The sequence below is a fragment of the Sturnira hondurensis genome, unplaced genomic scaffold (assembly GCF_014824575.4).
Source record: "Sturnira hondurensis isolate 20B ecotype Veracruz unplaced genomic scaffold, ASM1482457v3 Scaffold0021143, whole genome shotgun sequence".
NCBI lineage: Eukaryota > Metazoa > Chordata > Mammalia > Chiroptera > Phyllostomidae > Sturnira > Sturnira hondurensis.
Window position 1 is genome coordinate 18503321 of NW_028093774.1, and position 22258 is coordinate 18525578.

The 22258-nt window shown below is 41.0% G+C and overlaps 1 protein-coding gene across 1 annotated transcript in view; it reads left to right on the forward strand.

Annotated features, from left to right (window-relative positions):
• The window catches only part of SPTLC2 (serine palmitoyltransferase long chain base subunit 2), a 106894-nt gene that overhangs the window by 36654 nt on the left and 47982 nt on the right, over positions 1 to 22258 (forward strand). The window contains exons 3-9 of the mRNA XM_037031125.1: positions 193 to 347; positions 1639 to 1787; positions 6860 to 6984; positions 11897 to 11990; positions 15463 to 15568; positions 16144 to 16363; positions 18466 to 18592. Of these exons, the coding sequence (XP_036887020.1) occupies positions 193 to 347; positions 1639 to 1787; positions 6860 to 6984; positions 11897 to 11990; positions 15463 to 15568; positions 16144 to 16363; positions 18466 to 18592 (976 nt within the window). The remainder of the gene's footprint in view (positions 1 to 192; positions 348 to 1638; positions 1788 to 6859; positions 6985 to 11896; positions 11991 to 15462; positions 15569 to 16143; positions 16364 to 18465; positions 18593 to 22258) is intronic.

Consider the following 22258-nt stretch of genomic DNA (forward strand, 5'->3'; position numbering starts at 1 on the left):
TACATGGCTTTTACCTGATTGGGTTGTTTTAAAGTAAACAGAATTTATGCCTTTCAAGAATGTTTTTCATATCTGTTAATTAAGTGAAATTGACTTTTCAATCTTAAGTGCCCTTGCAGTATGAAAAGGGAAGTTGTAAAGTTTTAAAAAGTGACTCAGTTAAGTTCATTGTATTTCGCCATTCGTTGGCAGGACTTTGTGTCATTGTATCAGGATTTTGAAAACTTCTATACGAGGAACCTCTACATGAGGATTAGAGACAACTGGAATCGGCCCATCTGCAGCGTGCCTGGGGCCCGGGTGGACATCATGGAGAGAGAGTCTCGTGATTACAACTGGTCGTTCAGGTGAGTCTTGTTTGGGACATTATTTCTTAACAACAAAAAAGGAGCTTTTTCACTTCAGAAAATACTCTGTTGCAAATGTAACCATAGAAACAGCAGAAGCTGAGACATTTAAAATACATTTTTTATTAGTTTGCTATATTGTTGGCTTATGGTTGAAACCAAAATTTGACCTAATCAAACAAAATAAAGGACAAAGACAAACTGCCTTTTTCTATTACACCACTTCCCAGCGTCAAGTATCGGAATTTATTTCTGCATATTTTGGTTTCTCAAAGATTCAAGGTTATGTGGAGTGTTTTTACTTAAATGAATTGTGTAGTTTAGAAAGCTTTTTATATTCGTAAAATTTTATTTTGTTAATTAGATAGCTCAAGTATTATACAATTGCATTGTCATTTTTTGTTTAAAAAGACAAGCAATACAAATAAATTGAAACTCCCCCAGGACAGCGTCCACTGTCCCTCTGTAAATCCACTCCCTGGAGGTAATCGGTGCTGTCAGTTTGTTGTGTATTATCTCTCCGTATGTTTTCTGTGGGGCAGTGTATGTACTAGGGCTACACACATAGGTAGTTTTTCAATTTACGAAACGGCATCATATGTAGGAATCATATTACATCTTGTTTTTTACTTGCTACCATATCGGTAACATCCTTCTTGTGTATATCTGCAGCAAGCTCATTATTTGTAGTGGCTCCTGAGTGTCCTACTGTATTGATGGCTGCGGTGCATACATGCAGCTTAGGCTGCATCATCCTGTGCTAAAGGTGAAAGTCTCAAGGTGAAAGATGAGCAGTTCATTTCTTGTCCTCACTTCAGGGGTCTCTGAACCATGTCATCCTCACTTAGGGGGCCACCTTGAGCTTCCACAGTTTGGAATGTCACTGGTTTGTGTGCCTGGAAAAGGGAAGTGGTCAGCTGTGTAGTGTCTCTGTGGTCCATTGTGTAGGCATTACATTGCCGAGTCAAAGAGTTTGTATATCTTTTCATGGATAAGTTCTACCAAACTGCCTTCAAAGAAAAGTACTGACTGACATTCTTATCTACAGTGCACAAAACTGCCCTGGCCAACACTAGATATGGTCAGTTTTTAAATATTTATCATTACTGATCAATGAAAACTCGTATTTTTAACTTTCATTTTGCTTACTGGTAGTGAATTTGAGCTACTTTTTATTTAGACCATATTCTCTCTACTTCCTATGCATAGTGCTTCCTTTGGTATTTATTGTCACATGTAGGCATTTGACTTGCTTGTGGGTTTCATGAACTTTCTTGCTATTGAAATACAGGTACACAGGGAATACAATTAAAGGTGTTATAAACATGGGTTCCTACAACTATCTTGGATTTGCACGGAATACTGGATCATGTCAAGAGGCAGCTGCCAGAGTCCTAGAGGAGTATGGAGTTGGTGTCTGCAGCACTCGGCAGGAAATTGGTGAGTGTAGGCTAGGTTGGGCTCGCTGATAGTCTCAACTTTTTTACTCAGGAGGGAATAATACTGATAGAGAACTAGAATATTACGTACCCAAGTACATGCTTGGCCATGTAGTTTATATCAAGTAAAGAATGCTTTATTTTTCTAAACTGATGGATGATTTTAGTGCTTTCAACACACTTTGAGATATATTTATCTTTTCCATTATGTCATACATACAGAATATCTCTAGAAAAGTTCTGTACTATTGTTCCATTTATAACTTTAATGTTGACTTTATTGACTTTTGCAAATGGTAGTGGTTAACGAGCACCATTAATGTCTGAGCCCGTGAGCATATGAAGGTTAATCTATTTCTATACTGGTAACTGGGGCTAATAATAATTCCTGCCTTATAGGACTATTTGAAGGTTTAAATAGGCTAATTCGTGTAAAGTGCTTGCAAAATGGTAAATATTCAATAAATGCTAACTATTTTTACTAGTAGTATAAGTCTATAAAATGTAAGAGATAACAGATTCATGTAAAGAGACTTCATTTGTTTAGCTAAAAGGAAGATTCCAGATTCTTCCATCCAGAGACTGATACCATAAAAGTCACAAGGCACCTTTCTGAATATTTACTACTGTGAATCACACCAAAACTTACTGGATTAAAACAGTGACTCATTGTTATTTCTTGTGGGTCTAGAGACTGGCAAGTACAGCAGGGTTGTCCTCACTCAGGGTCCCCAGTGATGTGGTTAAGGGAGCACTGGCAACATACAGAAATCACACATCTTTGTGACACTTGATATTTTATAATGTGCTTGAACATATTATCTCTCTTGATCCTCGTAACATGTCACGAGGTAGATAGAGCAAATATTACTATTGGTATTTAACAGAGGAGAAACTGAGGCCCACAGAGGTTAAATGACTTCATTAAGCTTTAAGGACACTCAGCATCCAAGTTCAGCAGTCTCAACATCTTTTGTCTTTGCCTGTAGCCAGTCTCCCTAGTCAGTATTATTCCATCCTTAAGGAATTGAGTACCAGCGTAAACAATACAAACTTGCTAGTCAGATCTAAGTGAGAGAAGGTGCTAAACTGTCTTTTGCTGTGTAACAAACCATTCCAAAGCTTAGTGACATAAAACAGAAACATACATTTATTTCCTTGTGATTCTGCAGTTTGGTGAGGGATTGACATTGATCTCAGCTCTATGATGTGTAGGGCAGGTCATTATGACTGAGGATGGAGTATCCAAGATGGCTTCACCCTCATGTCTGCACCTCAGCTGGGCAGTGGGACAAGCTTAGGGCTGGCTGCACCCTCCCCTTAGTCTTTATTCTCCAGAGTCCCTTTCTGTCCATAGTCTCTTTTTATAACAGGCTAGTTAGATTAGTATGTGTGGCAACTAACTTCAAAAGTATAAAAGCAAATGTTTCCAGGCCTCCTAGGCCTAGATGTGGACCTACCATGTGGGAACAGGAATTGGAAGAATGGTGTGTGCACCGGCTCGCAGTGCCCACAGTGTCATGGATGAGACATGAGACAAATTCACACGGGCTACTGAATCCTGTGGAGGAAAAGGGACCACACGGCTACTCCCTCAAGGCAGGGCGCACCTCAGAGTGGCTTGGCCACCCTCTCAAGGGAAGAGCGCACTGACCCTTGCCTAGACAGGCTTTTATTGAGTTTAATTTGCACAGGAATACAGGTACAGCTTATTAATTGTCAAGCAGTAAGGATCAAACAATAGATAGTATACTATTATGCTAAAAGCCCTGAAGAACTATTATGGCTTCCTCTGAGTCAGGGTCTATCAGCTAATAGGCTACAAAACTTTGGGAAACAAACTCATTTCCTGCTCGGGTCTTTATCATTTAATTAAGAGCATTCTTAGCAAAGTAGGCCTCACAGGATTTTACACATCCTTTCTCAGGCCTGATCACCCAGGGAGCCAACCATTCCCAGCACAGGGCCCTCTGTCATTGTTTCAGGCTTAAGTCAGGCAGAGGAGGCAGATAGCCGAGGAATTTTCTGAGATTTCTGCTGGACTCAAGGGAGTCAGGCTTTATCAAAGCCAAGGGGCGAGGGTCCATCACCCCTTTTCTCCATGCCCCCCAAGTCCTTCCCTGGGACCTCCATGTGATCGTGCCTGTCTTAGGTTGTTCCCTCCTTGGAGAATCTTACCCATCATTGGCTAACCAATCAAGCATCGGGGGCCAGTTATGGATGAAGTAAAAGGAGCAAAAGCGGTGCACCCACCAGGGAGATAAGCTTTGTCTCCTTAGTGGCTTATGGTCCAAAGGTCACTCACTCAGCCTCAGCCATGGTGGGGTTACAGCTCCTGAAACCAGGCAGGGGTTCCCAACGGGAGAAATTGTTGGCAGTCCTCTTACAGAAATTCTACCACAGGTGCTGAATCTCAGTTTAACTGTTGTGCTGTTTATGAGCCGTTACTCTTCATAGTACTGACTTTTTTATACCTTAGTCTGAAAGGTTATAACATGTAGACTACGATTTCTTTTCTATTACATGTAATGCTATATTAGTTTCTGGTGTATACATTGACGAGACATGATATAGCTTCCTAAGTGATCAGCCTGATAAATCTCACACCCGTCTTGACACCATATATACTTAATAGAATATTATTGACTGTGTACTCTGTGTTGTACTTTGCATCCCCATGACTTTTCTTTAACTACCAATTTGTATTTCTTAATCCTTCACCTTTTTCACCCATCCACAACCCATCTCCTATCTGGCAACCATCAAAATGTTCTCTGTATCTGTGAGTTTCTGTTCTGCTTATTCATTTATTTTGTTTTTTAGTTTCAATGTATTTATTACCATTTTACTGATCATATTTTGCTCTTTTTTCCCCCTCTTCTTAAAAAAGACCCTCTGACATTTCGTATACTACTAATTTGGTGCCGGTGAACTCCTTTAACTTTTTCTTGTCTGGGAAGCTCTTTATCTGACCTTTGATTCTCAGTGATAGCTTTACTGGGTAGGTCCTCGCTTTTTATCATTTGGAATACTTCTTGCAATCTCTTCTGGCCTGCAGAGTTTCTGTTAAGAAATCAGCTGACAATCTTATGGGAACTCCCTTATAAACAACTAAATGCTTTACTTTTGCTGCTTTCAAGAATCTCTTTGTAACCTTTGGCATTTTAATTATGATGTATGTGGCTGGGTGAGGTTCTCTTTGGGTTCATCTTGTTTGGGACTCTGTGCTTCCTGAACTTACATGTCTATTTCCATCACCAGCTCAGGGAATTTTTCTGTTGTAATTTTTCCAAATACATTTTCAATTTCTTGCTCTCTCTTTTTTCCTTCTAGCACCCCTGATTCCCTGTAAATTATTGTTCATTTCAGTTAGTATATCCTTTATTTTTGACTGATTTTTAAATGGTTTTCATGTCTTTTTTTGTGCTGTTCAAGTTTTCTCTAAGTTCATCTACTCTTCCCCTAAGTTCATTCAGCATCCTTATAACCAATGTTTTAAAATCTATATCTAGTAAATGGCTTGTCTCATTTTTTAGTTCTTTTTCTGGAATTTTGTTCTTTTCTTTTATTTGGAACATGTTTCTTTGTCTCCTCATTTTGGCAGCCTCTCTGTGTTTGTTTCTGTATATTAGGTAGAGCTGCTATGTTTCCCAGCCTTGGTAGAGTAGCCTAATGCAGTGGGTGTCCTGTAGGGTCCAATGGCACAGCCTCCCTTTCACCTGAGCTGGGCACTGCAGGTGCACACATCCCATACACCTTTTTGTTGTAGTTGAGCCTTGCTGTTGACACATCAGTGGGAGGGATTTACCCCAGGCTGAATGGCTGCAAGCACCATGGAGGACCAGCTATGCAGGGGCCCACACCACAGAGCAGGACTTACTTCAGAAGGGCTCTGGTGCCCAGAGTCCTCTCCTTGAGTGTGTCTCTTGTGGAGGTGGTGGGGTGGTGCTTCAGTGTGGTCTGAAGCCGTCCACTGGGTGCACAGGCTCTGGGGCCTCCCAGGATGTTCAGACCAAGGTCAACTGCTACTTGTGTTCAGCTTTGGGGCTACCTAGCAGAAGCTATAAAGTGATCTGCAGATGGTTGCTAGTTTTAGTGGGCTGGGAGGTGCCCACGAGAGGCCAAGCTATAAACCAAGACCAGCTGCTGCTAGGGCTGGGCCTGGGACCACTTGTCGAGAGGTATGGGGCATGCCAAGGCCAGATGTTGCTTGTTTGAGACATTTGAGGAGATCCCAAAGCCTGAGCAAACAAAGGCTGTTCATAGGCTGTTCATAGGGAAAAGCCACTGGAAACATCTTGGGTGGACCCAGAAGTTGGGTAGTGCAGAATCACCAGGCCTGGGTAAACAATGTTAGCCAGGTTGATGGAGACTCAGTATAGCACCCACCTGCTGGCTGTGTGTTGGGGCGGGGGGCGGGGGACAGGAGGGTGCCTCAGAAAAGGAACAGTGGCCCCTGCCAGCATTTCTGTCTGGGAGAAAGCTGCTTCTCAGCTGTCACCCTAAAGCCAGACAGTTTGGCTCCTCCCTGATTGTCCCTGATGTCTTTCTAGCTGCTGCCTCGGTGCTGGAACTTGGAGTGAGTCCCAGTAAGTCCTTGTATGGACCCTTTAAGAGGAACTTCCTGGGACTCTAGAAGCCCTCTGCTTCTTTCAGCCACAATCCTCACTGGTTTTTATAGCCAGAGTTATAGGGACTTCTTTTCATGGCACTGGAACCCAGGACTTGGAGGTCTGGTGCGGGGCCTGGGACCCCTCACTCTTCGGGGGGAATCTCAACAGTAGAGACTGTTGATTTTTATTCACCACATGTGGGTGGGAACAGCCCATTTCTCATCTCCAAGTGTGGCTTCTTCAAAGCCTTCGTTGTGGGACTTTCTTTCAGCTAGATTTTAACCATCTGAATGATGGTGGTTTTGTAATTCAGTTGTATTTTTGATGTGGTTGTGGCAAGAAGTGAGTACCTCTTATACCTATGCCACTGTCTTGACAAGGTCTCTGTGATTTCTGATAATAACGAATAATGCTTAAATTGGGATTTGGTGATACTGACTGCACTAACTTCTTCACACAGGAAACCTGGACAAGCATGAAGAACTAGAAAAGCTTGTGGCGAGTTTCCTGGGAGTGGAAGCTGCTATGGCATATGGCATGGGATTTGCAACAAATTCAATGAACATCCCTGCTCTTGTTAGCAAAGTAAGACCAAGTCTGTCATGAGTGAAAACTCCCTTGTATATATCTTACTTTATTTTTAAAGCATTCAGAGCAGGCCAGAAACTATCCTAAACATTAGGCTAACATAGGTACCCGAAGACACTTCTGTCACAGATGTCTGGGTACGGGTGCTCCGTGGAGACTACACCAGTTGACGCTTTTTTTCTGGCAGCCACAATCCTTCCCTCTTCCATTAGGTGACTCTTGCCTTCTTCACTTCATCCAGTTTTGATGAGATTCTAATAAATAAAAGCTCATAAAAGGCTAAAGTTATGGAAGAAAGAATGTTTAGTTTTGGAAGTTATTTAACAGGTAATTTGTTTATAAATAGAAAAATGTGAAAATACATACTTGTTTTCACTATAATGTATGTTGCTCACAGATATGTGGATAAAACCTGTGTGTGTGTGTGTGTGTGTTAGTAATATTGGTTACTAATAATGTAGGCTAAAAGTAATACGTATACACACACATTAGGTTGCGGGTAGTTTGTTGGGGGCAGTAGAAAAGAGAAGTGATCAGGGAGGATGTAAATCACACTGTAGCAGATTGGCACTGTCTGTCTGAACAGTTCCTCAGTGTTATTTATTCTCATTTTAACAATGATATCTGTGAATGGTATTGAAAAAATCAGTGGATTAGTGAGTTAAAGACTTGAATTTTTGTTTGGTTATGTGGTCAAATTTAGCTGTGGGCCTGTGAACAATGTCACAACCTTTCTAAGCTTAATTTATTTACTTACTATTATTATTTTTTGTGATATGAAGTACTTGAATTAGGTTAACTCTGAAGTCATTTTCAGTTGTATAAATATGTTTCCCCAGGGAACAGGTGGAAAGATAGAAAACAAATAGCAAGAGAGGAAATTTAAACCCAACTATATTGCTATCACATTAAATGTAAGTGGTTTATACATTCCAGGTATTGTAGAAGTAAAAAATTGTCAGATTAGACAAAACTGAATAGGTTTCCACCAGAAACCTACATTAAGTTTAAAAACACAGGTAAGTTAAAAGTGGAAGGAGGGAAAAAGATACAGCATGCAAACAATATTTAAAAAGTTGGTGTGACTATATTACTATAGATTCCAAAACAAGGAATATTTCTAGAGATAAAGAGGAACATTGTTAATGATAAAGGTGTTATTCCATTAAGAGGACATAACAATTCTATTTATTTATTTTAAGACCTCTTTTAAATTTTATTTTTTTAGAGAGAAGGGAGGGAGAAAGACAGGGAGAGAAATACCAGTATGTAGATACCTCTTGTGTGCCCCCCACTGGGAACCTGACCTGCAACCCAGGCATGTGCCCCAACCGGGAATTGAACCAGCAACCCTTTGGTTCGCAGGCCATCAATCAATCCACTGAGCCACACCAGCCAGGGCATAACAATTCTGTTCATTCATTCATTCATTCATTCATTTATATTCTCACCTGAGGATATGTTTTCATTGCTTTTAAACAGAGAGAGATGTGAGAGAGAAACATCGATTAGTTGCCTTCTTGTACATGCCCCAACCATAGATCAAACCACAACTTGGGTGTGTGCCCTGATTGGAATCAAACCCGTGACTTTTTGGTCTGTGGAGCGATGCTCCAACCAACTGAGCCACACTGTACAGGGCGAGGACATACAACTTTAAATGTGTAGGTACGTAATAACAGAACGTCAGAGTGCACGGAGCAAACATTGATGAATTGGAAAGGAGAAAGAGACAAACAGAATTGTAATTAGTCATCTCAATAGCCATCTCTCAGTAATTGATAGAAGAAATAGAATGAAAATCAATTAGGATATAGAACATTTGAAAAACACTATTGATAAACTTAACACTTATGAAACACTTCACCCAACAACAGAAAAACATTTATCAAGATAGACCATTTTCTGGGCTATTAAACCAACCTTAATAAATTTAAGAGAATTGAAGTTATTCAAAATATGTTCTCTAACCATAGTGGAATTAAATTAGAAATCAGTAATACAGAGGTATCAGGAAAATCCTCAAATAATGGAAAAGTAAACAACACACTTTAAAGTGGTTCATGGGTCAGAGAATGGCAAATAGAAAGTACTCGAATTGAGATATAACTTGTGAGATGAAACTAAAGCAATGCTCAGATGGAAATACACAGCTTTAAATGCTTGTGTTAGGAAAAAATGAGAGTTTGAATCAGTCACCTAAACTTCTAACATACAAAATTAGGGGGGAAAAAGAGCAAATTAAACACAAAGACTGGGAGGATGTGATACAGGGAAATACGGAAGTCAGTGAACTAGGAAGTAGACAGTAGGAGAAATCAGTGAAACTGAAACTAGTTCTTGAGAAAGTGAATAGAATTGATAGCTCTCTAGCCAGACTGGTCAGGGTAAAAAGAGGGAAGACAGAAATTATCAGTAGCAGGAATGAAAGAAGGTGTATCGCTGCACATCCTGTGGACATTAAAAGGGTATAAAGAAATAGTAACAAATCTGTGGTGGTAAATTCAGCGACTGAGCTACAATGGACAAATGTCCTGAGAGGCATGAATGTGTGGTTCTTTGACTTCACATTGATAATGGTACATTTTGGCATCATAAACTTGTGATCCTTATTTGGAATGTCTTAGAATTTTTTTATACTAGTGGGGTTAAGTAGTCTCCCCCTGCTTCTCTTGTGCTCACAAACTCTAAAAGTAACTGTCTAAAATTAGATGTCTTATATACAGACATGGAAGATACTACTTTCATCGTCTATTGTGCAAATCAAACGTTGTAGTTGAAATGTTATTAAATATAATTTAAGCCATTCGAAGCAGCAACTAATCCAGTTTTAATATTTCCTTAAATTTCATACTAAATTTCTTTGTGAGGTGATTGATTACTCAGCTTAAAGTCAGAGACAGCCAGGTGATTGACTAAGAGCATGTGTTGGAGAAGTAGAAGCTTTTTGTTAGTCACTTCGCATGCTCGTGACCTTGGGCAAGACTTGTAACACCTCAGTTTCCACGGAAGTAAAGTGGGGATACTAATAATATCTACCTCACAGATTTGTTGTGAGGATTAAAAGTGATATTGTATTTACAACCCTTAACATAATGTCTGAAACGTTAAACATTTAGATGTTCACTGCTGACATGAAATGTTTATTTTTGAACAAAGGATGTAATAGAGCCTCATAGTATATTAGATTAAAAAATACATCGATACACAGAAGTGGTGAATAAGGTTGTCTAAAAAGGAGGTGAGAAACCTAAAGAATACAATCATATTGCAGATTTTGCCAGAAGAAAAATTAGATGGGAAGAGAAGAAAGGAAAGTTGTGCAGTGGAGAGGGAAAGGAGGGGCCCTTTCTAAAGCGCAGTGGGACGCCAAGAGCCGTTAGGGACAGGGTCTGAGGCTCGCGGGAGAGGAATTCGGCCTCTCTTTATTTTTTTGTCAGTTTCTCATTTTTTTTTCAATTTTAGCACTTTTTCCCCCAAAGATAAATTTAGACTTACAGGAACGTTGCAGGAGAGTACTGAGAGTTCCTGTGTACCTTTCACTCAGTGTTCCTTTATGTTGATGTATTGCATAATTTTGTGGCTCACATTGTTCCAGTTTCAGCCGTTTTTCTTTCTGAAGCACTTTCTGTGTAGCATAACAAGATGCACTAGGCTCTTTTTACCTATCCTGACCTCGGGGTCAGCCACGTGGTTCTCCACTGAGCCCTGACTCCTCTTACTGGAGAATAGTGTTTACAAAACCTATGTCTGGTGCGTTTATTGTTACTGGGGCATCAAAAACCATCAGACCATCCTTGTACCTCCAACTCCACCTCTCTTCGTTTTTAACCTACACATCTTTAATTAGGGGACTTTTTTTTATCCTAATAAAAGCTTCACACACAGTAAAAATTTCAGACAGACAGTTGCTATTGTAAGTTTGTTAAGTGTTCATCCAGGAATACTCTGTAATTAATGAATTAAATAAATAAATAAATACATAAACAAATAAATACAGATATGTATGTCTGTATATCTTATCTCTTCCTTGTATTCTCCTGGGACCATGCTAATACTTTCTATACCTTTTTTCATCTAATCAATTATTTTGAGGCCATTATTGGCAGAGAAGCCTGTTTCTGCATTCAGATGGTATAGGCTAGAGCCTCCATGAGATATGGAAGAGTCAGAATTGGGGAAGAAGTAAAAATCCTGAGAGCTTAACATCGAATGACTGAGAAACATCAGTTGACTGCCTCTTGCATACCTCAATAGAGGACCTCGTCGCCTTAGCAGAAACCCGTGTTTACATGGGTTACATGGGGCTGGCGTGCTGGCTGCTGCACTGAGAAAGTGCCTTGCATGTTTACATGGGTTTAGAGTGAAGCTTGTTTAGTGATTTTTAAGGGCAGAACTAAGCCTGCACTTCGTGTCATTTTAGGAATGGATTAATACGCGGGCCCTCATTGAACTCTGGGTGTGGTTAGGAGTGAGAGGAAGAACGCACTGTTTCCACAGGCATTGTGACCTCCTCTGCTGCCTTCTCCCTCAAACACTTTTTCTGTGAATAAAAGAGTACATCATACCCAAACTCGCGAAATGCCATGAAACTCTATGAGACTATCCAATGGAGCAGATTTTAGGTATAAATAGAAATCTGTTGCTATATATCTGAATATTTATGTTCATCTTAGGAATGAAGAAATTAATAGGCTAGAATTTTACATCTACTACATCAGTGTTGTGAAATATAAATGTGTATACACAGACATACTTTTTGAAATTGATAGCTTTGTGGTTGTACAAGTTTTCCTTAATAAGATATTATTGTTATTAATGACTTTAGCCTTTGGTAATTTGTGTAATGAAACTCCTCCATTCACCCCCTCTCCCAGCTTCTTAACTTCCTGTGCTTGTGATTTTGCAGGGTTGCTTGATTCTGAGTGATGAACTGAACCATGCGTCGCTGGTGCTAGGTGCCAGGCTCTCAGGAGCAACCATTCGGGTCTTCAAACACAACAGTGAGTTTGCTGTGCAGTTCACTGTTGACCTTAGTGTGTAGTATTCTTTGGGTTAGTAACAGTGGTAATATTGGTTACATTTTTTTAAAAAAAATTATTTATTTATCTTTAGAAGGGAAGGAAAGGAGAGAGGGAGAGAACTATCAATGTATGGTTGCCTCTCATGCATCCCCTTCTGGGAACTAACCTGCAACACAGGCATGTGCCCTGACTGGGAATCGAACCACGATCTTTTGGTTTGTAGGCCCACACTCAATCTGCTGAGCTACAGCAGCCAGGGCAACATTGGTTACATTAATAGTAGAAAATAGTGAAGCTGAAGTAGCAACATTTAAAATGTCCTTCTGGTGCAGTCTTTTGAAAGTTATTGTCTTCTACCTGGTGATAAAAATAAAGGCAGAAGGAAGCCTTTTGATAAAAATAGGACGTTCTCCTTTTATTTGACTTTCTAGATGCCTGTGGTGTGTCTTGCCGTAACACTAGGGGTGTTGGGATGGTGGTTAAAGCAGCTCTCTGATCTCAAGGATCTCTGATTCATGAAGACTGTAGACAGACCAGTAGTCAGACTGCAGTGTACAGAGACTGAGGTGCATATGTGAACAGCTGCCACAAAAGCACAGAGGAAGGTGGTACTGAGCCAGACTTTCTCCCTGAGGGAGATATCTTTATGTATGACTAAAATTATTATTTGCAATAAAAATGCATAAGTTTTCTAGTTAAAACACATCTGGGGAGGAAGGAAAGATTACCAAACTGTATGTTTATTTTTTTTTAATTTATTTATTTATCTTTAGAGGGGAAGGGAAGGAGAGAAGGAGAGAAATATCAGTGTATGGTTGCCTCTCATGAGTCCCCCGCTGGGAACTGGCCCGCAACACAGGCATGTGCCCTGACTGGGAATCGAACCGCGATCGTGTGGTTCACAGGCCCGCGCTCAATCCACTGAGCTACACCAGCCAGGGCCCAAACTGTATGTTNATCTGGGGAGGAAGGAAAGATTACCAAACTGTATGTTTATTTTTTTTTAAATTTATTTATTTATCTTTAGAGGGGAAGGGAAGGAGAGAAGGAGAGAAATATCAATGTATGGTTGCCTCTCATGAGTCCCCTGCTGGGAACTGGCCCGCAACACAGGCATGTGCCCTGACTGGGAATCGAACCGCGATCGTGTGGTTCACAGGCCCGCGCTCAATCCACTGAGCTACACCAGCCAGGGCCCAAACTGTATGTTTAATACCATCTTTTACCAAAATGAGTACATGCACAGACAGAAGTCGAGAAGAGCACACACCCAAATGTTAGGTGTGTGTTCCTGGTTAGAAGATTACAGATGGTAATAACTTTCTTCCTTCTGTCTTTGTCTCGTCTAAAGTGCTTTACAGTGAGGATGATGCAAGTAGCATTTTGTTTATGTAATTGGGACTTACTAATTTGTTACTTTGGTGGAACCTGCTCTTTCTTACAACACATCGTGAACTTGGTCAGGCAATACATGTGACTCTGCTCCTCCCCTGGTGCCGGGGAGGCAGGCAGTGCCTGCAGGTGCCCTCACTCAGTCACCTCCCAGTTTGTTTCTAAATTGTTCTGCTAGGAATGGTGCTCCCTGTACTGCACTTTGGCTCAATGGTCTGATCAGTGCCTTAGGATGAATTCCTAGCAGTCCTAGAATGCCCGTGTAAAAGGGCACAAATATTTTTGTACTTTTCCAAATTGCGTCCAAACATTGTGCCGATTTTTACTCAACACCATGATAGTGACTCACACAGACCATCATGAATCATTTTAAACCCTTTCTACTCTAGTAAGTGAATAACATCTTAATTTCTTTGATTATTAGGTATCAAACAACTTTTTATACAATGTTGTGTTTGTATTTCTTTGTAAATTGGCCATTTTTAAATGGTTTCTCCTTTTTACTAATTATAGGAGCCCTTTATCTTTTCTTTTTTATTACAGTACTTTTTGTTTTACTTTTAACTTTGTTTTCAGTGTCTTGCTGTGCAGACTTATTAAAATGTTTATGGTGTCACATTTATTGTCTTATGACTTGGATTTTGTGTTAATGCCTTCCATATTCAAAGATAATAGGGTTAGTCTCTTATTTTCTTCTGGTAGTTTTGTGGTATTTTTTAATTTAAATCCTTATTTTTCATGTGATTTGGGGAGTATAACATGAGACATTAAATTTATTTGCTAAGTTAATAATATGGTTAAGTATTATACTACAGATATTTCCTCTTCATCTAAAATTTTAAATCAATATCTATTTCCCCCTTTTTTCTGTATGTAAACAGAGAGAACTAAAACAATGAGCACATTTTTACCTGGCTCTTGCTGGTTGCCACGCACTGCCTTCTGCGGCGGGACTGACAGCCTCTCTTGTCTCTGGGTTGGGGAGCAGACAGATTGTGTCCTTACGAAAAACTGGAGGTGTAAACAGTCACAGCCTGTGGCCATGTTATTTGTGTTTTTATTACCGTATTTCTCTTTTCTACCAAAGTAATTTTTTATGAAAAGAGCAAAATCATGTGACTTTGTAACCCCCCCTTCAGTGAGGAGCAGTAAAGACTATAAAATCAGATTTTATGATGGTGTTCCTTCCACGCTTGTTAAGTATACCCCAGATGCTGCATAGGTTTGAGGGGAGGGGCAGTTCCTGAGGACAGTGTTTCAAGGCAAAAAGTTTACGTGTGTAGTCAGTGGTCTTCCAAGCATTGATCCCTAAAAGGGACATCATGACCCTCATTAATGGCAGTACCAGCCACGTTGTTTCCTGCGCCTGTTAAGCACCTTAAGAACCAACAGGGCCGTAAGAACTTGGTTGTGTACACATAGCAGATCAAATCAGACATGGAACAGTCTCAACTGGTTGTCAAGCTTGCTTAAGACAGACGTGTGCATTTAGGAATTCATCTAAGGCACTGATCAGGCTGGTGTATTTGTAACCCACTACCAAGATAAAGCTATTCTAAAAGCGTATATTAAGAACATCTTAGGTGAGAGGAAATGGGTATGTCCTTTGAAGTTTTCCCCCCCATATTTGCTTTTTAGGAGGTGTATAGTAGCTTTTCATGCTCTTGCTCAGTCTTAATGCATTATTTCTAATCTAAATGACTCACTAGGATTAAAGACACAATTGATTTTGCAAATACGAAAAAAACTGCATCACAAGGTGTTTAACTTGAAACATTGGTCATTTCATAAGCCTGCTAACCAGCTTACTCAACTGTGCCAGTCATTTATTGAGTTTCTGTGGTTTTGAACATTTGTTTCATTTTAAATGAGATTTTATTTCAGGCTAGCAGTAGCTCCCTCATTTTGCCCTATCTTTTTCTGCTCTGTTCTGATCTTGTTAATGTCCTTTGCTGTCTGAGACACACTTCCTAAATAAGAAATGTGTATTTGCGTTTCTGGAATAAAGTTAGTAAAGAGGAAGGTACTTTATGCTGACAGTCTTTTGTGTTTGTTACAGATATGCAAAGCCTAGAGAAGTTATTGAAAGATGCCATTGTGTATGGTCAACCTCGGACACGAAGGCCCTGGAAGAAGATTCTGATCCTTGTGGAGGGAATATATAGGTAATCCTGCTTTATTAGTCTTGTCTTTCTGATGGAAGCAGAGTAAGCACTAGAACAGAAGTCTTTCTGTCTTATTCTTTCCATCATGCTACATGGTCCCCAAGACCCCCTTTTACTTGGATCCTTTATTTTACTGTTTGTAGAGGGAATTTATACATAGGGTCAAGAATTAGAATATGTTTTCTAATATGTCAAAACAAATTATAGACCTTTAATTTTAAGAACTATTTTGGTTACCTATTTGCAGCCCTTGCACTTACTTTGTTACCTCCTCATTTTTTAATTCTTTCTAATATAATTTTAGTTGCATATGCAGTGTGCTGTAAAGTCTAATGTTGCTTATAGTTACAGGCTTTTGAAGAATCTGCTATGAGTTTTATTTCTCTGTGGCGAACAAGGATTAATTGTGTCCTGGTACTTGTTTCTAAAGACCCAGTCCCCTTCCCCTGGAGGCCTGCAGAGTTGTTAGACTATTTCACAAAGCAATAAACTTAAGAATTAGTAATAAAGTGTCTGGCTCCCAATTTGGGGAGTTAAGAAGTCTCAGTGTATGTATTTTTTTACTGTTTTGCCAGCATGGAGGGATCTATTGTCCGCCTTCCTGAAGTGATTGCCCTTAAGAAGAAATACAAGGCATACTTGTACCTAGATGAAGCTCACAGCATCGGGGCTCTGGGCCCCACAGGTCGAGGTGTGGTAGATTACTTTGGCCTGGATCCTGAGGATGTGGACGTGATGATGGGAACATTCACCAAGAGCTTTGGTGCTTCCGGAGGATACATTGGAGGCAAGAAGGTAAATGGGCTGTGAGAACTGAGCGGTTGAGGAGAAAGGTACTGGCTGCTAGATGCGGTCCTTCTCACTTAGCAGACAGCATCCTGGGCTGGGATGTGGAGATCCTCACTGTTTGTGGCTTTGGCTCATAGTGCCAGCGGGGCCACACTTCAGCTGCCTGGTGAGTGACTCTGATGCACCAGAGGCTGGTTCTGTTCATTGTTTGTTGTTTTCTTGTTTGAGCTCAGCTCTGAACTGCATGCTGGTTTGAGACAGAGAATGCCCTCTTGTATGAGAGAACGCACAGTGGTGCTGCCTGCTTGCCACAGCCTTTCGCTGGGTTTGAGTTGTGCTCGCAGTCTCAAGGTGGCGGGGCTGTTGTGGGAGCCGAGGGGAATGAAAGACCAGTTCCCTGCCCTTGGACTCAAATGCGTCGTGGGTGAGCATAGAGACAGGAAGGAAAAAGGTTATTTTGCTAGCTCTGGTGTGTATATGGCTTTGGTTTTTTTTGTGTGTTTTTTTTTTTTTTTTCAGTTTAAAAAGTATATAATGAACGCTGAGGTATTTGAGACATGTGGCGTGGTAGAAATGTTTGAACCATGGAGATAGAGGCCTGGGTTTGAATATTTCCCTAACTTTGTGAGACCTTGGGCAAAGCACTTTAACCTTTCAATTTCCTTATCAGTAAAACCGAGACAAATACGCTGGCTTTATAAGATTGTAGTGAGGGTTTAAGGAATAGTAATACATGTCCTTGCCACAACATGGGAACCTTAAAAGCATTAAGTTACAGAAGGGAGTCACAAAAGGTCACATATTATATTATTCCTTCTTTATGGTATATCCAAACTAGGCACATCATAGACAGAGAAAGTAAGTTAGTGATTGCTGGGGTCTGAAGAGATGAGGGGGTGGAGAGTGACTGCTGGTGAGTATGAGGGTTCTTTTTTGAGGTAATGAAAGTGTTCTAAAATTAGGTAGTGATGAAGGTTCTGTAGCTCTGTGAATATACTACAAAATTCTGAGCAGTACCCTTTTAAAAAGTGATTTTTTAAAAAATGCAGTTTTAGGAGAAAAAACAATGTATATTAAGTATTTGTATGTGGCCCATAGTAGGTACTCATAAATGTTCTTAATTCCTTTTCAAAACTCCGGAAATCTTAAAGCATGGACTTCCTCTTCATAGTGGAATGCCTTTTAGGGACTATCCATTATTAGTAGTTTTAGTCAAGTTTGATATATATATTTTTTTGCCTCTGATTTTGTTAATGAGGCTAGGCTCACTTTGGAGAGTTGATTGCTTTTTGGTAAGATTTGTTGCTAAACCAAAGTACAGAAAAATAATACTCCGGGAGATCATTTTGGTACAGTATATTTACGCTATTGTGGGTTTTATGCAATTTTGAGTACTTCTGAAGTGATAACACTAAAAAAAGGCGACCTTCGTGTCTTGGTTCTGGTACATAAGCTTTTTTGTGTGTGAATATTTAAAGGTTTAGTGAAATTAGAAGGTACCAGAGATTAGGGATAGACAACTGACTGGTTTCAAAACCTCGTGTCTGACAGGACAAGGTCTCATTCTTCTTTCTGGCAGGCCGTAGTGTTCTCATGAAACAGCCAGTGAATTTCTGGCACATTCATAGTCACTTTATAAATCCTTATGTGAAGGATATTTAGTGCCTTTAAATTGATTTAGAGAACGTTGTTTCTTTGATTTAGGTGTATAAAAATGGGCGCTGCAGGCCTGGGCTAAGATGCAGACGATGTTTTCTGTAATATCGTACTTACAAGTAAACCATTGTATCCAAAAGTAATCAAAACACTTTCTTGTTTAACTCAGCATTGTAGGTCTATTTATAACACTAAACGGTGCGTTCTCCGTATATAGAGGTCTTCTCTTAAACCAGTGTCTCATCTTTCTACGTTGTGGTGTGTTTAAAAAAAAAAACCCTAACAGCCTGAGGACGTTGCCCTGTGTCTGACGCATTTGCTGACAGTGCTCTGACCGTGCTGCCTCTCAGACTGGTGTCCCTGCTCCTGGGCTGTGGAAGGGCGGGTAGGCGGTGGCATCGCCAGTGCAGGCCGGCCTCGCCTCTAATGGCTTGCTTCTGTGAATCCCCCAGGAGCTGATAGACTATCTGCGGACACATTCGCACAGCGCCGTGTACGCCACGTCCCTGTCACCTCCCGTGGTGGAGCAGATCATCACCTCGATGGAGTGCATCATGGGGAAGGACGGCACCACCCGAGGTCAGTCGTTCTTCCCTTGGAACACGTGCTGGGCTCGGGGAAGGCTTAGCAGCCAAGCACACTCTTTCTCTAGAGCTTTTTTCCTCAAATGAGGAGTTAGGTGCCCTGATCAGCAAGCTGGCAAGTACATGAGCCTTTGGTTGCTGCAGACATTTTTCAGTGTGTTTGTTACATGTGCCGTGAGCACAGACCTGTTGAATTTTCTCATCATCTACAGATGATGAGGCTTTAACGTCACTATCCTACCTACCCTTGTAAATCACAGGCAATGAGCCTACAGGGTCTTTCTTGAATTGCACAATTTTACATGAAAGTATAATTCACAGTGTAGTGATATTTCAATCCCATTGTATTTAAAAGCTGCCATTTCCATGCATTAGTGTCCTTGGTTTAATGCCTGTTAAAAGAGTCTGGAATTTAACATGCAGTAGCTGATAAAGGTCATCTTGAATTTGTCTGCTCTGTCTTTGGTGGCATTTGTAGACTAGATGTCCTGGCTTAAACACACTAAAATGAGCAATGAAGTGTGATGTTTGCTTTCCAATCATTGACATTTATCCTTTATCACTAGAGGGCAGTGTTAACTGCAGAAAAAAGGGCACTAGTGGATTTTTCATTTTGTTTTTCACTTTTAAAAGTATTTCTGTTAAAAGAGGCATAAAACATTAATTGCACATTTTGTTTTTTAGCGCTTCTAAAATCAATTTTACTCTCGTAAAAGGTCTCACATTCTCAGCCTTGAGCTCTCCACTTTTCAGTTAAACGGCACCAAATTGGTTTGCCTTGAGAAATAAGAAATGTATGCCTGATTTTTATTGATTGAATCCTATTTACTTCCATCACAATTTTACCTTAATATTATTTCCAGTCTGTGACCCATCCTTATTATCTCTAGTGAGAGGTTTTTGGGAATAGATTTTAGAAGCATTGATCATTTTTAGTTTCATGAACTGATTCCTGGAGAAAGAAGACATTTCTCTAATGTTTTGAACACAGCATGGAGCCTTCTGGGTAACCGGCTCTGAACAACAGTCACACTGTTACTTTCTCTCCTTCCTGGACGGCGTTGCTAACAACAGTGCGCTTTGATCTGCAGTGCAGCTATCTTTCCATCTACATAGACAGCACTTACCGAGTTACTTCACGTAGGTGCATCAACCTTCCTCGTATACACCCTTAAAGCAGCACACAGCTTTAGGCCACTGAAAAATTAACTTTGGATCATTTATTTGCCCCACGGCTCTGTGTGACATATGATCTCTGGATAACTTATCTGTACTAAGTGATGAAACTGAGGTGGTGAGAAATGAAATATGGTAATTAGATACAGGCTTTGGGTTAGCACTCATTTTTCTAAGCTTAGTGGCATGAAACAACAGCCACCTTGTGCTCACAAATTCTTCAGGTCAGGAATTCGGTCAGAGCACAGCAGGGGTGGCTTGTCTTTGCTCCACAGTATCTGGGGCTTGAGTTTAACCCAAGCTGCTGGGTTAGACTCAGATGGCTTGGTGCTGGGGTCATCTGGAGGCTTCTTCACTCACATGTCAGCTAGGCTGGAGCGACTTGAAGGGTAGGCTAGGCAGGGGCTGTGACCAGAACACTTTCACGTGTCCTCCCCATGTGGCATGGTTCTTCATGGCATGACGACTGGAGTGTTTAGAGAACATGCTTCAGAGAGCACGTGTCCCAAAGAACCTACTGAGTCCTCGTGATCTCTTCTGACCTGTTGTTAGCAAGCAGGTCACTAAGGCCAGCCCAGATTGCTAGACGTGCGTGGGACATCAGACTGTACCCCAAATGGCAAGTGGGTCAGAGAATTTATGGCTATTTTTAATATATATTTTATTGATTATACCATTACAGTGGTTCTATTTCCCCCCTTCATTCCCCTCCACCCTGTACACCCCCTCCCCCACCATTCTTCCCCCCTTAGTTTATGACCATGTGTCTCAAGTTCTTTAGATTCTATATTTCCCATACTATTCTTGCCCTCCCCCAATTTTCTGTCTACTGTCTATGCTATTTTCTGTACCTTCTCCCCCCTTCTCCTCCTCCCACTCCCCTTTTGCTAACCCTCCATGTGTTCTTCATATCTATGGTTCCACTCCTGATCTAGCTGTCCTCTTGGTTTGCTTTTGTTTTAGGTGTGGTTGTTAATAACTGTGAGTTTGCTGTCCTTTCACTGTTAATATTTTTCATCTTTTTTTTTTTAAGTCCCTTTAGCATTTCATATAATAAGGGCTTGGTGATGATGAACTCCTTGAACTTGACCTTATCTGAGAAGCACTTTATCTGTCCTTCCATTCTAAATGAAAGTTTTGCTGGATAAAGCAATCTTGGCTGTAGGTCTTTGGATTTCATGACTTGGAATACTTCTTTCCAGCCCCTTCTTGCCTGTAAGGTCTCTTTTGAGAAATCCGCTGACAGTCTGATGGGTACTCCTTTGTAGGTGACTGTCCCCTTATCCCTTGATGCTTCTAGGATTCTCTCCTTCATTTTGATCTTGGCTAATGTAATTATGATGTGCCTTGGTGTGTTCCTTCTTGGGTCCAACTTCTTTGGGACTCTCTGAGCTTCCTGGATTTCCTGGAAGTCTATTTCCTTTGCCAGATTGGGGAAGTTCTCCTTTATTATTTGTTCAAATAAGTTTTCTACTCGTGGCTGTTTCTTTCCCCCTTCTGGTACCCCTATAATTCGGCTGTTGGAACGTTTGAAGATGTCCTAGAGGTTCCTAAGCCTCTCCTCATTTTTTTGAATTCTCATTTCTTCATTCTTTTCTGGTTGGATGTTTTGTTCTTTGTTCTGGTCCATTCCATTGATTTGAGTCCCAGTTTCCTTTCCATCACTATGGGTTTCCTGTGCATTTCTCTTCATTTCAATTAGTTTAGCCTTCCTATGTTCCTCTAATTTGTGACTATAATCAACCAGTTCTGTGAGCATCCTGATGACCAGTGCTCTGAACTGTGCATCTGAGAGGCTGACTATTTCTTGGTCTCCTAGAGTTATCGGCTCTGGGGCTTCGAGTTCTTCTTGAGCCATCTTTTGGCCTGTTGCTGCCTGTTACATAGCAGGATCGGAGCCCTAGGTGTTCACCAGAGCAGGGCAACTCAGTTGCTGGGTTGTGACGCTGTACGTGGGGGCAGGGTCAAAGAGGAGCAATGGTGGGCTTGTCTGCTGCCTCCCGCCGCTGCCACTGCAGCTGCCACCGTCACTGGGGCTGGCGAGTTTCGTCCTACATGAATGTGCCACTGCCGTCAGCCCTCCACCACTGGGTTTGCCCGCTGGGGCCTGCGTGGTCCGTCTCACTGTGTGCGAATGTGCAACTGCGGTCAGTCTGCCCTGCACCCTGACTGGATCCAGGCTGCCTGCGTGCCTGGGTGCCTGGGTCGGGGGATCTTTCCTGCCCGACCCTGCTCCGCTGCTGGCTCTGCCCCTCTTACCGGTCCCAGTTGAAGGGTTCGTTGTTGTGGGACTTCTGTATAATTCAATTTTCTGTTCTTTGGCTGTGTCTTTGTTCTCCAAACCTTTGTTGTATTCAAACTTGGTTGTGGGAGAAGGCACAGTGTTTCCACCTATGCCTCCATCTTGGCGGAAGTCTATGGCCATTTTTTAAATTTGCCACTACCAGATTTTAAATAATCTATTTTTATTTTTTAAATTTTTAAA